General features: G+C 37.6%; 1 protein-coding gene across 1 annotated transcript; it reads left to right on the top strand.

The window, feature by feature from the left end:
- The first annotated feature begins 5,103 nt into the window (after positions 1-5,103).
- Positions 5,104-13,387, top strand: LOC117578000 (uncharacterized). Its single transcript, XM_034263099.2, has 3 exons — positions 5,104-5,570; positions 10,019-10,428; positions 11,454-13,387. Exons 1-3 carry the CDS (start codon positions 5,550-5,552, stop codon positions 12,898-12,900), a joined length of 1,878 nt encoding a protein of 625 aa, XP_034118990.1. The 5' UTR covers positions 5,104-5,549; the 3' UTR covers positions 12,901-13,387.
- The last annotated feature ends 4,415 nt before the right edge of the window (positions 13,388-17,802 follow it).

The following is a 17,802-nucleotide window of genomic DNA, read 5'->3' on the forward strand; positions in this document are numbered from 1 at the left end:
GAAATGCGGCTCAAAAATTATGATTTGTGTGGCAGTGTGTTTGTTGTATGTATTTCGCTTGCATTTCAGAAAGTCTCTCTCCAACTGTACAATTTATGCAAGTAGGAAGCGTTGTCAATATGCCACAGCAGCAGCATCAGCAGCAGCCACTTCAACAACAACTGAGTCGCATCTGCCGTTTGTTAATGAAGTTGCCACCAAGTTGGCTGCCACTGCCAAACAAACTGAGGCCCTAATTGTTGCATTGTGTGTTGCGTGTGTGTTGTGCATGTGTGTGTTTGTGTTTGTGTGTTTGCAGTGCGGTTTGTTTGCCATCAATTAAATGCGCAAAATCTGCCCAAGTTTCCGCTCAAGGACTGTGATTACGTTAGACACAAGTTTCGCTTTATTTCCTGCAAATTTTCGACCTAACCTTATGACATTGCACTCGAGGATCAATTCGTGTAATTGGATATTAAGACAAAATTTGATAATGCACAGGAAGTAACTATTCACTTAAATTATGTTCATTAGAACGGAATATTTTAAAAGTTGACTATATTTAAAAATGTGTATTATTAAAATAGTGCTGATCTTAATATACATTTCTAAATATTCCATATTTCGAACATGATTTATTAAAAATAAATGAAATTTAAATTCGTAAAATGTATAAAGCAAAAATGACAATATAATCATTCTTAGTTTTAATTAAAGTGCTAGTCGCAAGAGCTATAAGTTTCCCCTTTATTCTAAATAGTCAAAATAGTGTCGATAATAATAAATTCTTAACCTTGTTAAAGTAGTAAGGATCACCTTTCCAGTTAAATAATTATCCTATTCACTTCATCAATTCAAAATGAATATCTATTTTTATTGATTTATCTTTGACATTTCTACACGATCCTTTGGTGTGAACAACTCCATTAAATAAATGAATAATGAGCCGTTGCAGAGTACATAGCTGAGATACTTGTGCCGATAGACCAACTAACTAAGTGGCAAGCAAATTGTATGTTACTCGTATACAGATAAGAAAAAGGTCGTTTGTTCAAATGCAAATGAACTTTCCATCGCGTGTGATCTAAGACATTGTTATTATTCTCTTCTCTGTGAAGACAACAATGTTGTTGTTAGCTGATGTGGCTGCCATCGCCAATTTGGCTGAGAAGTTGCGAAAAAAAAAGCAAAATAAATAAATAAATGGTCGACAGAGCAAAACGTGTTTTGAGGCACAACAACAGCACAGCGCGAGTGCAAAGTATCTTCATTATCTCATCAAAATCCCATTCATTTTGCGGTAAATTGAATTATTCGGTAGTGTTCGAAAAGAGCCGTTAAAAATGCGCAATAAGTCGCAGTTTAACTCTACAATTAAAGTAAAAAACAAAAAATTATAAAACAATATAAGCAAATTGTAATTTGTTTATCGAGTTATTTGCGATTGTACAATTTATAGTGTTTGGTTAAATTTTATGGGTCACATTTAGACAATTGCTAAAGATGAATGTGTGTAACCTTGTGTGAGCCCAAGGGCTCGATGCTCCAGATGCTCCATAGTATCTCAAATATAATAGGGAACTCACCTTCGGCTCGGAATCGAATGCATGTCGATTGTTGTGTCGCTCTACAATACAAATATTTGTTTGCTACTTTTCACTATAAAATACACTGCCAGCTGTGGAGTTGCATGCAACACGAGTTCAATCTTTCAGACTACTTTTATACCAGCTAACCATTGGGTAAAAAGATATTATAACTTTGTGCCTCCAGGAAGTGTGTGTAGCAGGTAGAAGGAGGCATCACCAAACCTACAAAGTACTTATATTCTATATCGTCTCAGCATCAAAAGCCGAGACGATATAGCCATGCCTGTCCGTCAGTCTACCTGTCTGTCCGTCCGACTGTATTAACACATAGATCTCAAAGACTGTAAGAGATAGAAAGCTAAGAATCGAGTAACAAGCGTAATTTAAGTACACACAATAATAGCTATAGCCTCTATGACTTCTGAAATTTGGTTTTCGATCAGATAAAAATTGTAGAAGTTATTTAAGAAATACTGGCTAAGAAATAGATGGGAAGTTGCTTGGACTAACAATCTTGTATATTTTGAATGTAATGCTATATAAATATACCAAATATAGCCATTGGTATATTTTAGTATTTTTTAATATATTAATTTGGTATATTTTAAAATTAACACTGCACTGTTTTGCTTTTATTCAACAAGGGTAGCGAGTATCTCACAGTTGATCACACTCTGGAGTTAGAAAATTTTCAAATATTATATATATTTCATTTTGTTATTGCAGATTTCATGAGTATAGTGTATTCGCTAGTCGTTGTGCTGACTCTTGCGATTATCGAGTCATCTTTGCAGCTGCAGGGGCAAAGCCCACGGTTAACCTTCTGCAAATGGGCGATGGGCGATGGCGACTAAGCTGCATTATCATTGCCGGGCATTATGATATTTCATATTTTATGGGCCGCATCTTCACACACACACATACACACACACAGTTGACAACAAAAATACTGTAATAAATTATGAACAATAATAATAATATATAGTATAGTAATAATAATAACAGTGACGTATCTATAATATGCATGCATACAAATTAACTGACCGACTGACACTATTGAAGCGATGACTCGACTCAAAGGTACTCAGACAGCAGACAGGAGTGCAAGGGAGGAGACAGGGGACAGAGGAGAGGCAGAGGTGGAGGCGAAGATTGTGCAACAGGCTAACCCACTGACGATTGGGTCTGATCAACATTTCAATTGCTGTTTATTTGCCTATCGAAGCGAGATCAAAGCGAATTTGTAAAAACGCAAAAAAAAAAAAAAAAAGAAAAAGAGAAAAAAACTTTCAAACAATGCAACCGATTGCCGATTGTCGATTGCGACGACGCGACGATGGCGCGTGATATTCGGTATTACTATTTGGTGTTGTTTTATTTTTCGTTTTGATTTGATTTTTCTCATCTTGCTTTCGTCTCCTTTTCAAATATTTATTTTTTATTGCTATTATCGTTATCTGGTGTTTTAGCTGACACTTCATTTCGACCAACTAGATTACAAAACTGACGAAAAGAAACAAAAATACAGTTGAGCGACGTTTGCATTTTGCCGCCTTTTGTTATGCCATTTCTCTTTTCACGCAAGCCCACAAATCCAAAATCCAGCAAACCCAATCTGAAATCTTTTAACCCAATCCCAACGCTCGACTTGGTTGCCAACTTTAATGCGCCAATTAAATTGCCACTACTTGTGGAGCAGTCGCTACTCGTGAAGATCAACTCTTGCTTTTGCTTTTGCTTTTGCATCGTGTTCGAGTTCGAGTTCGCTCTGCAATTGTCTTTATGCAAATTCAGTTTCGATTGGTCGACGTCGTCGCTGGTGGTGCTTGGCTTTTGTGTCAGCTACAGAAATCGTAATGGCCATAATAATAACCATAAAATGTATTCATCTAAAATGAAAGGTCTCTCCAGATTGAATCTCGTGACGATAACACTCGGCTATCATCATGCACCCAACTCAAACAACTCAAAAAAAAAATATTGCGCCAGTTTTTTTTCTGTATTTTTTGTTATTGTTTTTTATGACTTTGAACTTGAACTGGACAGAAGACCAATAAAAATTATCTTTCTAAAAAGAAATTTCGTAAAATGAAAGGAATCACACCTAAACAATTGGATCAGCTATTCACACGCCAAACACCAAGCGTCAATCAATGAAAAGGTGTCAATAAAATGCAAGGTCGATTACTTAGCTTCGATTTGAAAAGTTATTGTCATCTGTCAAATGGTTGTCATCGATAACGATGCATAAATCTATAACCCACTCTGACTGACTTTAATCCTTATTTAATGAGCTGAAAACGGTTGCCCTGAGCATGGCCAAATATCATTTATTTTTAGTAGTTTTAAATAGAATATAGAGCCTCTTTTCGAGAAAGTTTAGATTTCATTTTGTACAAAAGTTGTTTTTTTTAGCATTTCCTTAAGTATGTTTATCTATCTCACTATATATATTTAAACATATCTCTATCTATCTATTCATCTATCTATCTATCTATATATCCATTTATTTATCAATCTATCTAACATATCTCTCGAACTCTCCATATATTTATCTATCTTTCTATTTATCTATCCTATCATTGTATTTTTACTATCACTAGCAAAACAATGCCTTACTCAAATATAGCATGATTATTAGATTGAGAATATTGTATTGTGATCGTAAAATATAAAATTCAAAATGTACTTTATTTCGACTTTTTGTAGGTTATTAATAAGTGTAACAATAGAATACAATAAATATAAAGAAGTCTTTTGGGATATGTCTAGAATAATATATAACGATATTGTTTGTTATTGGTTTGTAAATACATGGATTTTTTAATGAAAAAGTTTACGAAGAATACTTTCCATTATAAAATCATTTGCAATTAAGTCTTGTTGTATTATTGGTGAACATCATAAAAAATATGTGTACTTTAAGCTATGTGTGTTTAATTAGTTTGCAGTTAATTCAAATGATTTGCGCCATTCCCAACCAATCACTGCGGGTAGTGCAATAAACAATGCTTTACTCGTATAAAAAAAGCAAAACAAAAATGTGCACATACAAGTATTCATACAAGTCTGCTGCAGATACAATTGTATCTCATGGATTGTGTGATGCTGCTCTAGAACTTGCTTTATTGCCATTATTTATAACTATGCATTTGCGTACTCCAACTGATCTGGCATTTCTTAACGTCTGACAACCTACACCTTCAACCACACACACACTCACACACACAGATACATTTATACACACGTATATGCACTTACATAGATGCATACGTGTGGTGTCATTGCCTGTGAACTCGTCTATGACTCCCGTTCCGCACGCTCTCATCCCGCTGGCTGACTGACTGGCCAAGTGACTTGGACTTGCTGCAACGAAGACGCTGCTGATGTTGTTGTTATGGTTGTTATTGCTGCCGTTGCTGCTGTTGCTGCTATTGCTGCTGCTGTTGTCGTCGTCGACGTCGTTTGCGTCTGCGTCTGCGTCGTCATCGTCATCGAGCATAAAAACCAAGAGCGGCGCCAGCGCCAACCACAGTTGGTCGCGCGACTTTTGAACGCCTGCACGGATCGTAGATCGCATTAAGCTCGAGCCACGTTTCCAAGTTTCCCACAATTTTCTCAGCATCGTTTTTTTTTTTTTTTTTGTTTTTGTTTTTTCTGTTTCTGTTACTGTCTAAACGGTGCTATTTAGCATTTGAATGCAATTGTGCGAAAGGCAATTTTACAATCACGCGTAGCAAGTGAAGCAGCAGCAGCAGCAGCAGCAAAAAGAAAACATCTCGAGAAACGGACAATAAGGAAAGAAATATTGTACAATTCGCGACGTAAACTGTAAACGAATACATGTGAAAATTAATATTTAAATGTGCATTGTCTGAGAGCAAACAAATCGAGAGCAAGGCAACGAAATCATCATCTGCAACAACAACAGCAACAACAAACAGCAACTAAAGTGAGCCGAGTGTCGAGAGCCGAGGAACAATGAGATTAGCATTGCTATTGGTATGTATTCAAGCCAAGCAAGCAGGAAATGCAATTATTCCCCTAGAGCCAAGTCCCCAGTCCCCCATATATCTTCTCTTGCATAATCTGTGCCACAGCCTCCAACCAACCGCAATGCGGAAAACACTTTTTTCTTCTTTTTCTTCTTGGCTTTTTTTTTTTTTTTTGGGAGTGTGTGTTTGATCAGCTTTTATTCTCAGTCGCTTACACCTACATTCAACACTCGAGATCAGTTAGAAGACTTTTCGAACTATGCTAATTTAATTGCCAACGCAAAAGTTGCGCAAACGTTCGGGGGCGGGGGACGGGGGGCATGACCAACGCCAACGCCCACGCAACGTAACGCTTCCTACTCCTCCTGTGCCGTCATCCGTTTGGCTGCTCAATTAATTTGCATTTGCAATTGTGGCCTCTCAGAGCCGGCTTGGCCAGCTGCAAGCCATAAGCTGCCAGCTGCCAGCGTGTGTTTCACTTTTGTTTGGGATCGAGAAAGGGGATGGGGAGGGGGAGGAGCAGCAGTTAGGAGCTCGGTTAATGGCTGCAACACGGTGGAAAGTGCGCGCACAGTGGGAGTTGAAAATTGGAAGTTGGCACCACAAAAACAAAAACAAAAACAAGTTGCCCAGTTCGAGGAGCAAACGTTTGGCCGGTGTCGCAGACAGCGAAGTTCAGTGATCCTGACAACCTCGACTGCTGTGCCAATATACCCCACGAAATACCCTATTAAAATATTGCTTGCCTAATAAGGTTGATTAACTAGAATGACATTGCAAATTTACTCAATGAAAGTGAAAGCAACGCGAACTTTGTTAATTAATCTAATTGATCATCCATTGTGTTTAACAATTTGCATTTAAAAAGCTTCAAGAATTATTAATATACATCTTACGTAATATTTCATTGAAATGACAAATACAATTATTACAGTAAATTAAATTTTATGCAATAAAAACTCCAACAAAATATTTTCTATTCACATTGAAATAGTCAAAAGAATCACTACTACAAAATTGTTTAGTTTAAATGTTTAAATTTATAAATACACAATTAATTGCATATTCTTTAAGACTATAATACTATATTACTCTGCTATAAATGGTTCCTTAATATTAACAATTTTCTTTAATTTACTTTTACAAAAATATGTACATATATATTTAAATGCTTTTCAACTAACACTTTTCTTTTGCATAAATATTTTTTATATTAACAATTTTCTTTATATCTATCCACATATATATTATATATGTTATATAAATATTTTTTATATTATCAATTTTCTTTATTTCCTATTTTACTTACTTTTAAACCAAATACATATTACAAAATCCTTTAATCCCAGCTTAGCAATGGAGAATTTCCACAGCTATGCGAACGAGTGCATAGACAAGATTTGTTGCCAGCAAATAAATTTCAAAAGCCTGGCTAAACCCGATATCTTAACTCGATCAATCAAGAAACTGAAACTACTGCAAAAAAAAAGCGAAATTTGTATTTTAGATTTGCAACTGCAAACTGGCTCACCCTGTATAGCAGCTTTTGCCAGTAAAAAGCCACAAAACAATTTCGAACTATCTGCACAATCGACTTTCAGCTGCCAAATGTAAACGAACTGCAAACAGAAAGATCCCCCCCCAAAAAAATCTCTGCCTGACTGTGTATTACCAACTATTTCTTTTTCTGCCTCTGTCTCTGTCTCTGTCTCTGTTCAGCAAATATGTTAATCGCTTCGCTGAGCCCAGAGCCAGAGCCACAGTAACAGCAAACAGCTTATCTCAACGGAGTTCGCCCTTGCCCTTGCCTCGTGCTTGGCCTAAAGTTGCCTGCGGTTCTGTTCGCTGACCTCGCTGCCGCATCCAACTAAACTGAACTGAACTGAACTGAATGACAGAAGATTGCCAGCGGCAAGTAACGATCTGATCAACGCATTGAGATAGTTCCAGTTCCATATTAGTTAGCTAATTGGGGCAACGTTTTATTAGCCCCGCTGCCAATTGCCAAACAAAAATATTTACGCAAATGTGCGGCGGGTTTGTAATGAGAACTCGTTTACTATATTGTGGTTAGCTCGGGTTTTCATGTGGCATGTGGCAAATAATCCAAAGTTGTTGTTATATAAAGGCGGCACAGGATTAACTGCAATTTGAGCTTTTGTTGTTGAATTTACATTTTATTGTTATGGTTTTTGTTGTTGCATCATTTCAACCAACAACAGCAACAACAGCAGCAGCAGCAGCTTCAACGATTATTCACTGTGGAAGCTGAGCGATGTAACAAACGGTAAAACAACATCAACACAACATCGGCCAAAATGATGAGACTACAACTAAATTTGACGCGTTGCGTGGCGCCAGCGGCAACAATTTCTACTTGCTGCCGTTGTTGTTGTTGTTGTTGGTGCTGTTGCTGTTGTGATTTGTGCTATTTGCGATGTTCAGTGCTGCACGCGTGTCGTGCCCCAAACTCACGCATGTGTTTTGCAATTACATTTAAAATGGAAAACGAAAACCTTTTTTGCAAGAAATAGTTTGGCAACAAAGTTCTGCCTGAGCTGCTTGACAGTTTGTTGTCACATTCTGCAAAGTGAAAGGCAACAACAGCAAGAGTCTTTTTTTTTTTAATTAAATTATTGCGAAAACTCTTTTGCCGACGAAAAGATAAATCAATGCTAAGCGAAAATGACAGGCGGATGCCGCACAGAGAGAGAGAGAGAGAGAGAGAGAGAGAGAGAGAGTGAGAGATACATAGAGAGCGCTGACCAAGAGCGACGATCAGCTACTGGACGCATTATATAAAGCGTTCAGTTCAACAACATAACAACAAAGATCACATAAATTCACATGTAACGCGCGAAACCCGTCGACACTTCCTCGCCTCCCCACGCCAACTAAGCGCCGTTCACAATGCTAACATTTGACAGAAATTATTATGCTATCTATTTTTTGATGTTTTTTGTTTTTTTTTTTTTTTTTGGTGTTTTTTTTATACATTCCAAGCAGGTGCGCCCGTGCAGCAAGTGTACGAAAGTCTGCCAAAAAAGTCTTCCTGCTTAGCACACACACACACACACACACACACATGCACAACTCGTTGAAGTAGAGTTACAAAAATTAAAAAAACTAACTGTATTGCAACGCGCTATTAAATGATCTATCATGAGCCGGAGTCGAGTCGAGTCGAGTGGAGCGGAGCGGAGTTGACTTGACACACTGTCCCAGTTTCGGATTTATCGTCGCGCTGTAATTGAGTGACAAAATGCAATTAAATTTTTAACTATTATTGCAGAGTTGCCTCTGAGCATGGGAGATACAACATATACACTATTCGAATCGTATGCAAAGTGTTGAAATTATAGACACGACAAAAGACGGCGCAACTCTTTTAAATTCCGCAAGTTCCAATAATCAAAAAAATACAAATACAAATGCGACTAGCTGATGCGCTATGTTTTGTGTGTTACAGTTTTGCAAATTTTATTCAAATATTTTGCAAATATTTGTCGAAAACAAATAAATTGTTGAAGTACTTAAAAAAAAAATTCAACAAATCAGTCTTATGAATAAACTTTATGATTTTGTATTTAATTCAAATTGTTTTACAAGATTTAAAATTCATTGACCACTATTAAGTTATTGTTAAAGAACACTTCAGCACTTTACGCTCTCTTTTTTTTTTTTGTCTGTTTTTAATGATGCAACGTTCAAGCTGGCCAAGAATGCCGCATTAATCTAACTCAGCCAACAGCTGAAACTATGAATCCATAAACGACCGGAAACATCAATTTTACAGCTTAAACATACTGTGCTCAATTTGTAAGTCACTCGTTAACAGGAAAACCCAATTGAATCATGTTCGATTATAATACGAATGCAAAAAAACAAAAGACTTAAGACACGAACTTGCCAAAATTGCTTCCCCTCCACACACACACACACACAGACACAGCAGCAACGACAATAAAAGCATCAACCCCCTTTTAGTGAATTATGTATATATTAGGCTACCTCACAGAAAATAAAAACATTCACTTCATTTATTCACTTCATTTATTTATTGGCTTAGACCAAATGTCAAATGTGAAACATTTGTCTATACAACTGCGTGTGTGTGTGTAAAAGTGTTTGTTTGATTTTATTATTGGTGCTGCTGAAAGCATCGTTTGATTTTATTGATTTTTGATGATTTGGCTTTTTGTATCGAGACCATTCGATAGCCAAGAGCGCAAAAACAAAAGAGCTTTTGGCGCAATCGAAGCGCCATTCGATTGTCTCTCGATTGCGCCTCACCTTGAGCCCAAAAGAAAAAGAAAAACACATTGAAGGAGACAAAGCTGCCAGCGAACAAAAGCGCACAGCAGCAGCCACAATATTCAACTCTCAATTTTGTTGTTTTTGTATTTTTTACGAGTACTCTTTTAATGCTCTTCGCATCCTTCCATTTTTTTACAGTGCACACTCAGTGCAGCGCTGTGCTTGGCCAGCGCTGTGGGACAGTCAGCGGGACAGCCCACAAAATCATCAGCCGGCGGCTATCCCAAAAAGGTGACCACTCTGAAGAAGCGACCCACGAAAACACCCAGCACAGCGGCTACCTCAGCGACGGGTGCTCAGACAACAACCACCACAAAGCCGAGCAAGCCCCGCGTCAAGATTGCGACGACCAGCAAAACGGCGACGACTAAAACACCAGCATTGGATGCGAAATTCAGCAATTTGCCGGCCGATGATCTGGAGTTCATCAAGGAGCTGGACAAACAGTTCAAGCTGCATGGCAATAAGATCAAGATCAAAGTGGAACGCGACAATTCGACCAACGGCAGCGGCAATGGCAAAAAGCGCACCATCGACGGTGAACTCGGGTCAGTGACTGTTTCATGAGCAAAGCACAACATTTAGTTGGTTGCTTTTTGCAGCTCAAACCAGTTTCAATTAGTTCAATCAATTGGCTGTAGTATGTTTGAGAGTATTTGAAGCAACAACATTTTGATGGTTAACAGCAAAGTGCAATGAGATCAGCTTATAGAAGCAACTTTACAATTTGGTTGTCGCTGACATCACATTTTATTTAAATGTTGATGCATTTTATATATTTCTTAGCTGTGCTTCTGCTAACTTCATTAAAAGCGGTATTCATTTTAAAATATACCATTTTAATATATCCAAAAATACCATATTTGGTATTTTGATATAGTACTACATTCAAAATATACCATAGAGTGCAAAATATACCAAAATGTTAGCCAAAGCAACTAAGGTCAGTAGTAAATATGTAGGTGTTTTTTGCCAATACTATTTCTTAAATAACATCAACAATTTTCAGAAATCATGAAGAATATAGTTGTTATTGTATTTACCGAAAATTCCTAACATTAAAATTACGCCTTGCTTTGATTAATTTCATGGAGACACCAAGTTAGAATACGCTTCCACCCATAGGGTATTTACTCTAAATATTTTTGAGTACAGTGACGAAAGTAAAAAAAACAGCACAATTTTGTAATACAATTCAATTTATTAGATGTTAGATTTAAACGTATCTTTAATATATAACAAATATATGTTTCCAACATTTATTACAGAAAGCATTAGTTATATAATCAAGAAAAAATATTAACATTAAAATTTGCTGCTATTTTTAATGTTTCATTTGTATATTCATCATTAATCATTTTCATAATTCCCGCAATCTCGTTTAAGTTCTCAACTTTTTAAAAATATGAAAAATGCAATTTAATAAAAATGCACAAGTTCAATGTCAAAATGCTGACAGAAGTGAAGGGCAAAAAGTTGCAGAACTGGAAACGAATTACCAGTTTGCATTTGAGCATTAAGCTGACCACGATTAAATGGACGAATAATAACGCAATTAAATTGACTTTTACAGCTATGGCTATGCGCATCAGGGTTACGACTACACACCGCCCAAGTTCATGTTCTATCCGTACTCGCAACATGACATTCCCGCCACAGAATCACCCGATGCCTATGCCTATTCGCCGGCCGACTACGAGCAGCCAGAGACAACGCAGCCACATCAGCCACATCAACAACAACAACAAGTGACCAGCGTGACCATTGAACCATCCTATTCGTATGAGCTGAAGCCGCAAACCAGCTACGAGGCCCAACAGCCTGTTGCTGTTGAGCAGCATGCACAGCCCGAGCAGCCACAGATTGATTTGCCGCAGCCACAGCACGAGGCGGCAGCTGGCAACGGCGGCGTCGATGAGACAGCTGGCTATCAGGAACCAGTGATTGTGTTGCGCATTCCCGGACCCGCAAAGTATGCGGCACATTTGCAGACATTGTTGCAGCAATATCTCGAAATACGTGCGGCACAATATCTGCAACTGTTGCAGGACGCCGAGCAGCGCAAGCATCAACAGCATCAAGCCGTGGAGTTGCAGCCACAGCAGTCTTATGCCCCCGTCGAGCAGCAGGAACAGGCGCATTATCACCCCGAAGTGGCGTATGCCCATCAATTGGCGCCAACGCCACCGCCCGTGCAATACGGTGCCATCGATGATGTGTATCAGACGTACAAGGGTCGCCAGCAATTGCAGCCGCAGCCACAATACGAACAGCCCGCCCCAGAGGCGTACTATGCACCAACTGGTTATCCAGGCCAACCAACACAGTTCTACTATGCACAGCCACAGGCGCAGCCGCAGTACGAGAGCAGCTATCAGCCACAACTCTATTTGATTGCCATGGCGCCACAGGCGCCACAATACGCTGAGGCAGCGCCACAACAACAGCAGCAGCATCATGAGCAGCAGCAGCAGCAGCAACCTATCTATGTGCCAGAGCAAGAGCCACCAACAGCGCCAGAGGCACAGCCAGCCGATCAGCATGAGCATCATGATCATCATGACCATGAGCTGCCCATCACCGAGAACAATCCACGTGCCACACACACCAAAGTGATCTTCAATGGCCAGAGCAACGGCGCCGACTACGCGGCCAACATGTATGTGCTGCCCTCGCATCGTCCCTACGTGGAGGAGCATCCCCACCACCATCAGCATCAGCATCATCATCATTCGCAACAGCAGCAAGTGGAGAGTGCTCATGTGGATGTGGAACCCCCAGCGGCTGATTATCAGGCTGGCAGCGAGGAGGCGATGGGCATCACACAGCCGCCATACAATTATCACGCGCACGGTCTGAAGATGCCACATCATCAGGTGCGGCAGGGCAAACGGGCAGCCAAGGCGGAGCATCAGGCCGATACTCAGTTGCAGCAGATACGCGAATATGTGCGAGAGAAACTTGGAGCCGAAATGGGTTCAGCGGTGGAGTACAAGACGACGCAGCTGCTGGAGGGTTAAGCTCGTGCTGTTATTTGTTAATATTGTATTTTATGTACATTAAAATTCATCATTCTGTTGTTTGTGCTATGCCAGAGAAAAGAGAGAGAGAGAGACGGAGACGTAGACAGAGACGGAGACGGAGACAGAGAGAGAGAAATCTATCATTAGTATTTATTCTATTGAGGAATCAAGGAGCGAGTCAAGGAGCGACTAAAATCTATTTCGATTCCTGATTTCCATCAATTTCAAATTCATCTCGCGTTGTTTTGTGCCCCCCCTCCCCATCCATTAATTTCATAATCATGCCACCATATGCCACATGCCACTTGTTTTTATTATCGTAATCCAATGATTATTATTACTTTAATTTCTTATAAATTTTTTTTAAATATTTTTGTTAATCGCTAACAACAACAAATTGTGTTAAATATGTGCAATAATTAGATTGTAATAACGATAATGTGCTTTTGACGTTATTTTTGCACAAATAAATGAAATAAATAAAACCAAATTATGAAAGCTGTTTGTGTTTTTCTATTCTTACTTGTAAGAAAATATTATATATATATGTTAGTTTTTGGTTTTCAAAGTCAAGATAGTATTTTTTTCAATATTTAATAATTTATTGATAACCTCAGTCATCAATTATATACCTTTAACTTGTTTTAAGTTTTACTTTTTCTGTCCCAAAACTATGCACTTATTTGCAGTGCGACTTAATTACCAATAATTTCCTATTCAACACTTAAAAGTGCATTTTTATTTCGCTGTCAGCCTAAAAGCATGCAATACTTTTTGTTCCACACTAATTACATGCAGCAGGCAGACAGGATAGCTGCTTATCGAATTCAAAAAACATTTTAATGCGGAACATGGCGTAAGAGTGCTTTGCGACTTATGCAATTTTGCAATGATCGCACGGAAGTCACGCATAAAACCAATAAACAGAAAAAATCATATCAATTTGAAACTCATGCGCATTTTTTGGCTCGCATTTCGTATTTGAATTTCTTCGGTGTTAAATGCCAAAAATATTTTAAACACCCGATTGCACAAAAACAAAAAATACTGGAAAAAATCAGTAAAGAGAAAGAAACTAAACGAAAAAGCAAAAAAAAAAAAAAAAAACTCAAAACAAAAAACAGCATTAACATTTTAATAACAAGTTGCTTAAATCACGCAAAGCTGCTCTAAACAGGAAAAGATGGCAATGGCAGCAACAATATTCAATTATCGTACAAATCGACGCCAAATGTGAGCTAAACTTTATTTCTTCGCACTTAATGAGTGTGCAAAAGTCAATGGCATCGCTGCAAATTATAGTAACAAATTTTTAAAGACTTTTTTCATTCAAGTTTAAGAGTATTAAGTAAACTAAACTTTTCTAAACTATATATGATGAATATATAAATAAAGCAAAACAAAAGACCTTGACGAATTCTAGTAATATTTACACAATAAAAATGTAAATTTCAGATTTTTCCAGAAAAATAATTCGCATGAACTTTAGATGAATTATGAATCATAATAACACATTCAATCCAAATCTTTAGAATTAAACAATTTTCGACGAATATAAATTTATTTTATATTTCCAATATTGAATCCTTGTATTCAAATGTATTTATTTTTAGTCCAACAATAAACTTTCGACAATTAAAATTAAATATAAATCATATAAAATATTTAATACATATCTTTCAAAATAAATATCTTTATTTTGAGCCATTAACAGCAAACTTTCAAAGTTTTTTTTCTATATATAGAGGATATTATACAAGGTGGATCTATTACAGAGTCATCTTCTTATGCAGTAGCCCAATTTTAAGCGGCTAGCAACTTTCACCTACTTCGATAATTGAGGAGCGTTTTTCGTGTTGCACCACACATCATTTAAATGAGAGTTTTACGTAAAACGTAAAAGCAGCAAAACTCAAATATGCAAAAGCAAAACTAAACAATTAGCATAATCAGCTGCCGCAATAGATGGTCGATGGTAGATGGTGGTAGTAAATTGTGCCAATTTCAAATAATTTATCCTACTCGTATTCGAATGCGGCAGTCCAACTGTGTGCAGACCATTCGAACAAATTATGAGCACCTCATGCAGATGCAACAGAAAGTGAAGACTTCCGCACTCCGTTCAAATGGGTTGCACTTCCAGATTGATATCGTATTGGCAGATGCAACTGATCGCATCGCATCGCATCGCATTGCATCTGGATGCCTCATTTGTTGCATTGCATGCCAGCACGAAGCAAATCGAAACTGAAAGTTTTCTTCTGCTCAAAAGCAAGCCGCAATTCAATTGGCCAGTGTTGTCACGTTGACCAGACGATGGGCATTTAGCCAATATTTATATAGTATATATATGCCCTGCCTGCCCTGGCCAGACAGTCTAGACGGGCCATTTCTCCCCACGAAAGCGGAAGGAAGATGTACTCGAACAACTTTCAATTTGCCACTTGGCATCTTGCTTGTGGCATCTTCAGATGAATTATAAGCACTTCCGTGCGCCCTACGGAACATTGCAACTCGCCAAGAAGAAAGTAAAATTGCAAAAATTAAAAGTGAAGCAAAAAGAAAAGCGGCGGGAGACACCAGTTAAACCCATAAAAATGTATAATGATCTAAATGCTTTTGCTATAACAATGGACACATAAAACACCGCAGCAAGCAGCAACAGCACAACAACAATTCGCTCACTTCGCTCGCCAGTAGCGAACAAATTAATAACTTAAGCGTCAGGCCGAACACACACAAAAACGTAACATTTTCCAACATTGTCCAAGCGTTGCAAGTAGCGCAGTGTGCACAGTGGTTGCAACTCTATTGTGCTGGAGAATATACGATTTTAAAATAAGATTATACACTACAAAAATTAACTATTCACTTGAGCTTTTACGTTTGTGAGTTATTAATGGAAAGCAAACTATGTAACATATGTTGAAAGAACTAAAGTAATAAATTTTTATTTAAAACAAAAATCATAAACATAATATTTTACTGAACTCGCAACTAAATCTTTTCCACGTGATCGAATAATATTATTTAATACTCAAAAGCCAACAGACTTATTTTCTCATATTTATAAATACAGTACAGTCATATTTTAAAAGAAAAACAAATTTGTTAAACAACTTTCTTCTTTTTCTTACATTTTTAAAAAAAATAAAGACAACTTTTAAGTAAAGCAAACTTTTTAGTTTAATGAAATTTAAACAAATAAATTAATGGAAAAATCCAAAAATATTTTTTTTTTTTTGACTATACTTTTTCGATTTTCCATTTTAACAAATTACTTTTATATTCTTTGTATATTCCGAAGACACTGTGCACAGTCGTCTTTATCGTCTGTGGCCGTCGCAGCTGCTGTTGTAGCTTGTCGGTTATGGTTGCTGTTGTTGTTGTTGTTGTTAGTTGCTGCCGTTGGTTTTTAGCTATATAACGCGCATGCATTGCATTCACGTATTCGCATTCGCATTCGCATTGGCAAGGTTGTTGATCTTCACATGTGGCATGCCCACACCAAAGCACCAAAGCCCCCTCCTTTCCTCCTTTCCGCTGTCATTGCATTGCAAATTTGTATGTGTACGAAGCGTATGTATTTCTTTATCCATTCGGAAACTGTTTCTTCTACTTGGCTCATTATAATCACAGCGAGTAAGTGTGGTAGCGAAAAAAAAATGCAAATAAATATGTCAATATATTTGACTTTTACATAAATTTACTGCATAATGATAGATGTCATTATTTATAAATATATCATATCATATCAAAATGAAATGTATTTAGCTATCACTTGGCTGTCGACACAATGGAAAGTGTTTGATAAACAATGAACCCATTTCACCTCGACTATCACAACGAAAATTAATTAAGCTGCTTACGGCTGCTTCGTATTTTTATTGGCCACCGGTTGGCAAATCGAAATTGAAATCTTATTTATCCATTTGTAACAACTCCACACAAGCTCAGCTGTAAAGTCAGCCTGTGGTCTGATAAATAATCCTCATAAATTGTGTGCAACTCTTCTCTCCAGCTAATTACTATGCACTTAATCAGTGACCATGAAGTAACTAAAACCTTAAAGCGCATAGCTCAAAACAATCCTAAACATCTCTAAAAAAAAACAACACCAATTGCCCAGCCACGCGTTTGCTGTGGTTGCGATGCGATGCGATGCTTTTTGTTGTTGTTGCTGTCGTTGTTGTTGCTACAGCTGCTGCTGTGGATTTTAGAGGTGTTTGATGATCAGACGACACGCTGCTGAGCATTATAATCAAAGAGTCCTAAAGCGCATTTGCCAAAAGTGTACTCGTTGAGCATAGTTAGTGTTTGCCTTGATTAAAATACTTATATAGCTTATATTATTTAATCAACAATTTGCAAATTAGTTGGGTCGAATATTTAAAACAAAATTTCGAGTAATGCATAATAACATATTTTATTGGTTGCATTAATAGTTCAGTCTGTTAGGCAATCAGGACAATTAACATAATTTCATATAAAATATACTAAATAAATGAAAAGCTACAATCAAACTGCTTATTCAACTAGTAATCTATGAGTGAGTGAGGTGTATGTACATATATGGGTGGGCACTTCTGGTTACTATACTAAGTATTCAGAAAGGCAGAACTACAAGACATTGACACTGTCATTTGGACAGATTTAGCAGCTGATAATCAAATGTGGAGAAAAATGGGTTGCCAAAAATTTTAGTGTATGTGTGCCAAATGCATATGTGTGAGTTCGACTAGCCCTGGGACCGAAATAATAGTGAGGCTGGAAAAGCTAAGTGGGCGTGGTCACCCAGGCGAACTTCATAAAGATTTGCCAGCTTACTAAGGGTACTTCTGAACAACTGTTGCTAAACAGTTGCGAATATACTTAATCAGTTGTGCTGAACTGAAGATG

The sequence above is a fragment of the Drosophila albomicans genome, chromosome X (genome assembly GCF_009650485.2).
Source record: "Drosophila albomicans strain 15112-1751.03 chromosome X, ASM965048v2, whole genome shotgun sequence".
Classification (NCBI taxonomy): Eukaryota; Metazoa; Arthropoda; class Insecta; order Diptera; family Drosophilidae; genus Drosophila; species Drosophila albomicans.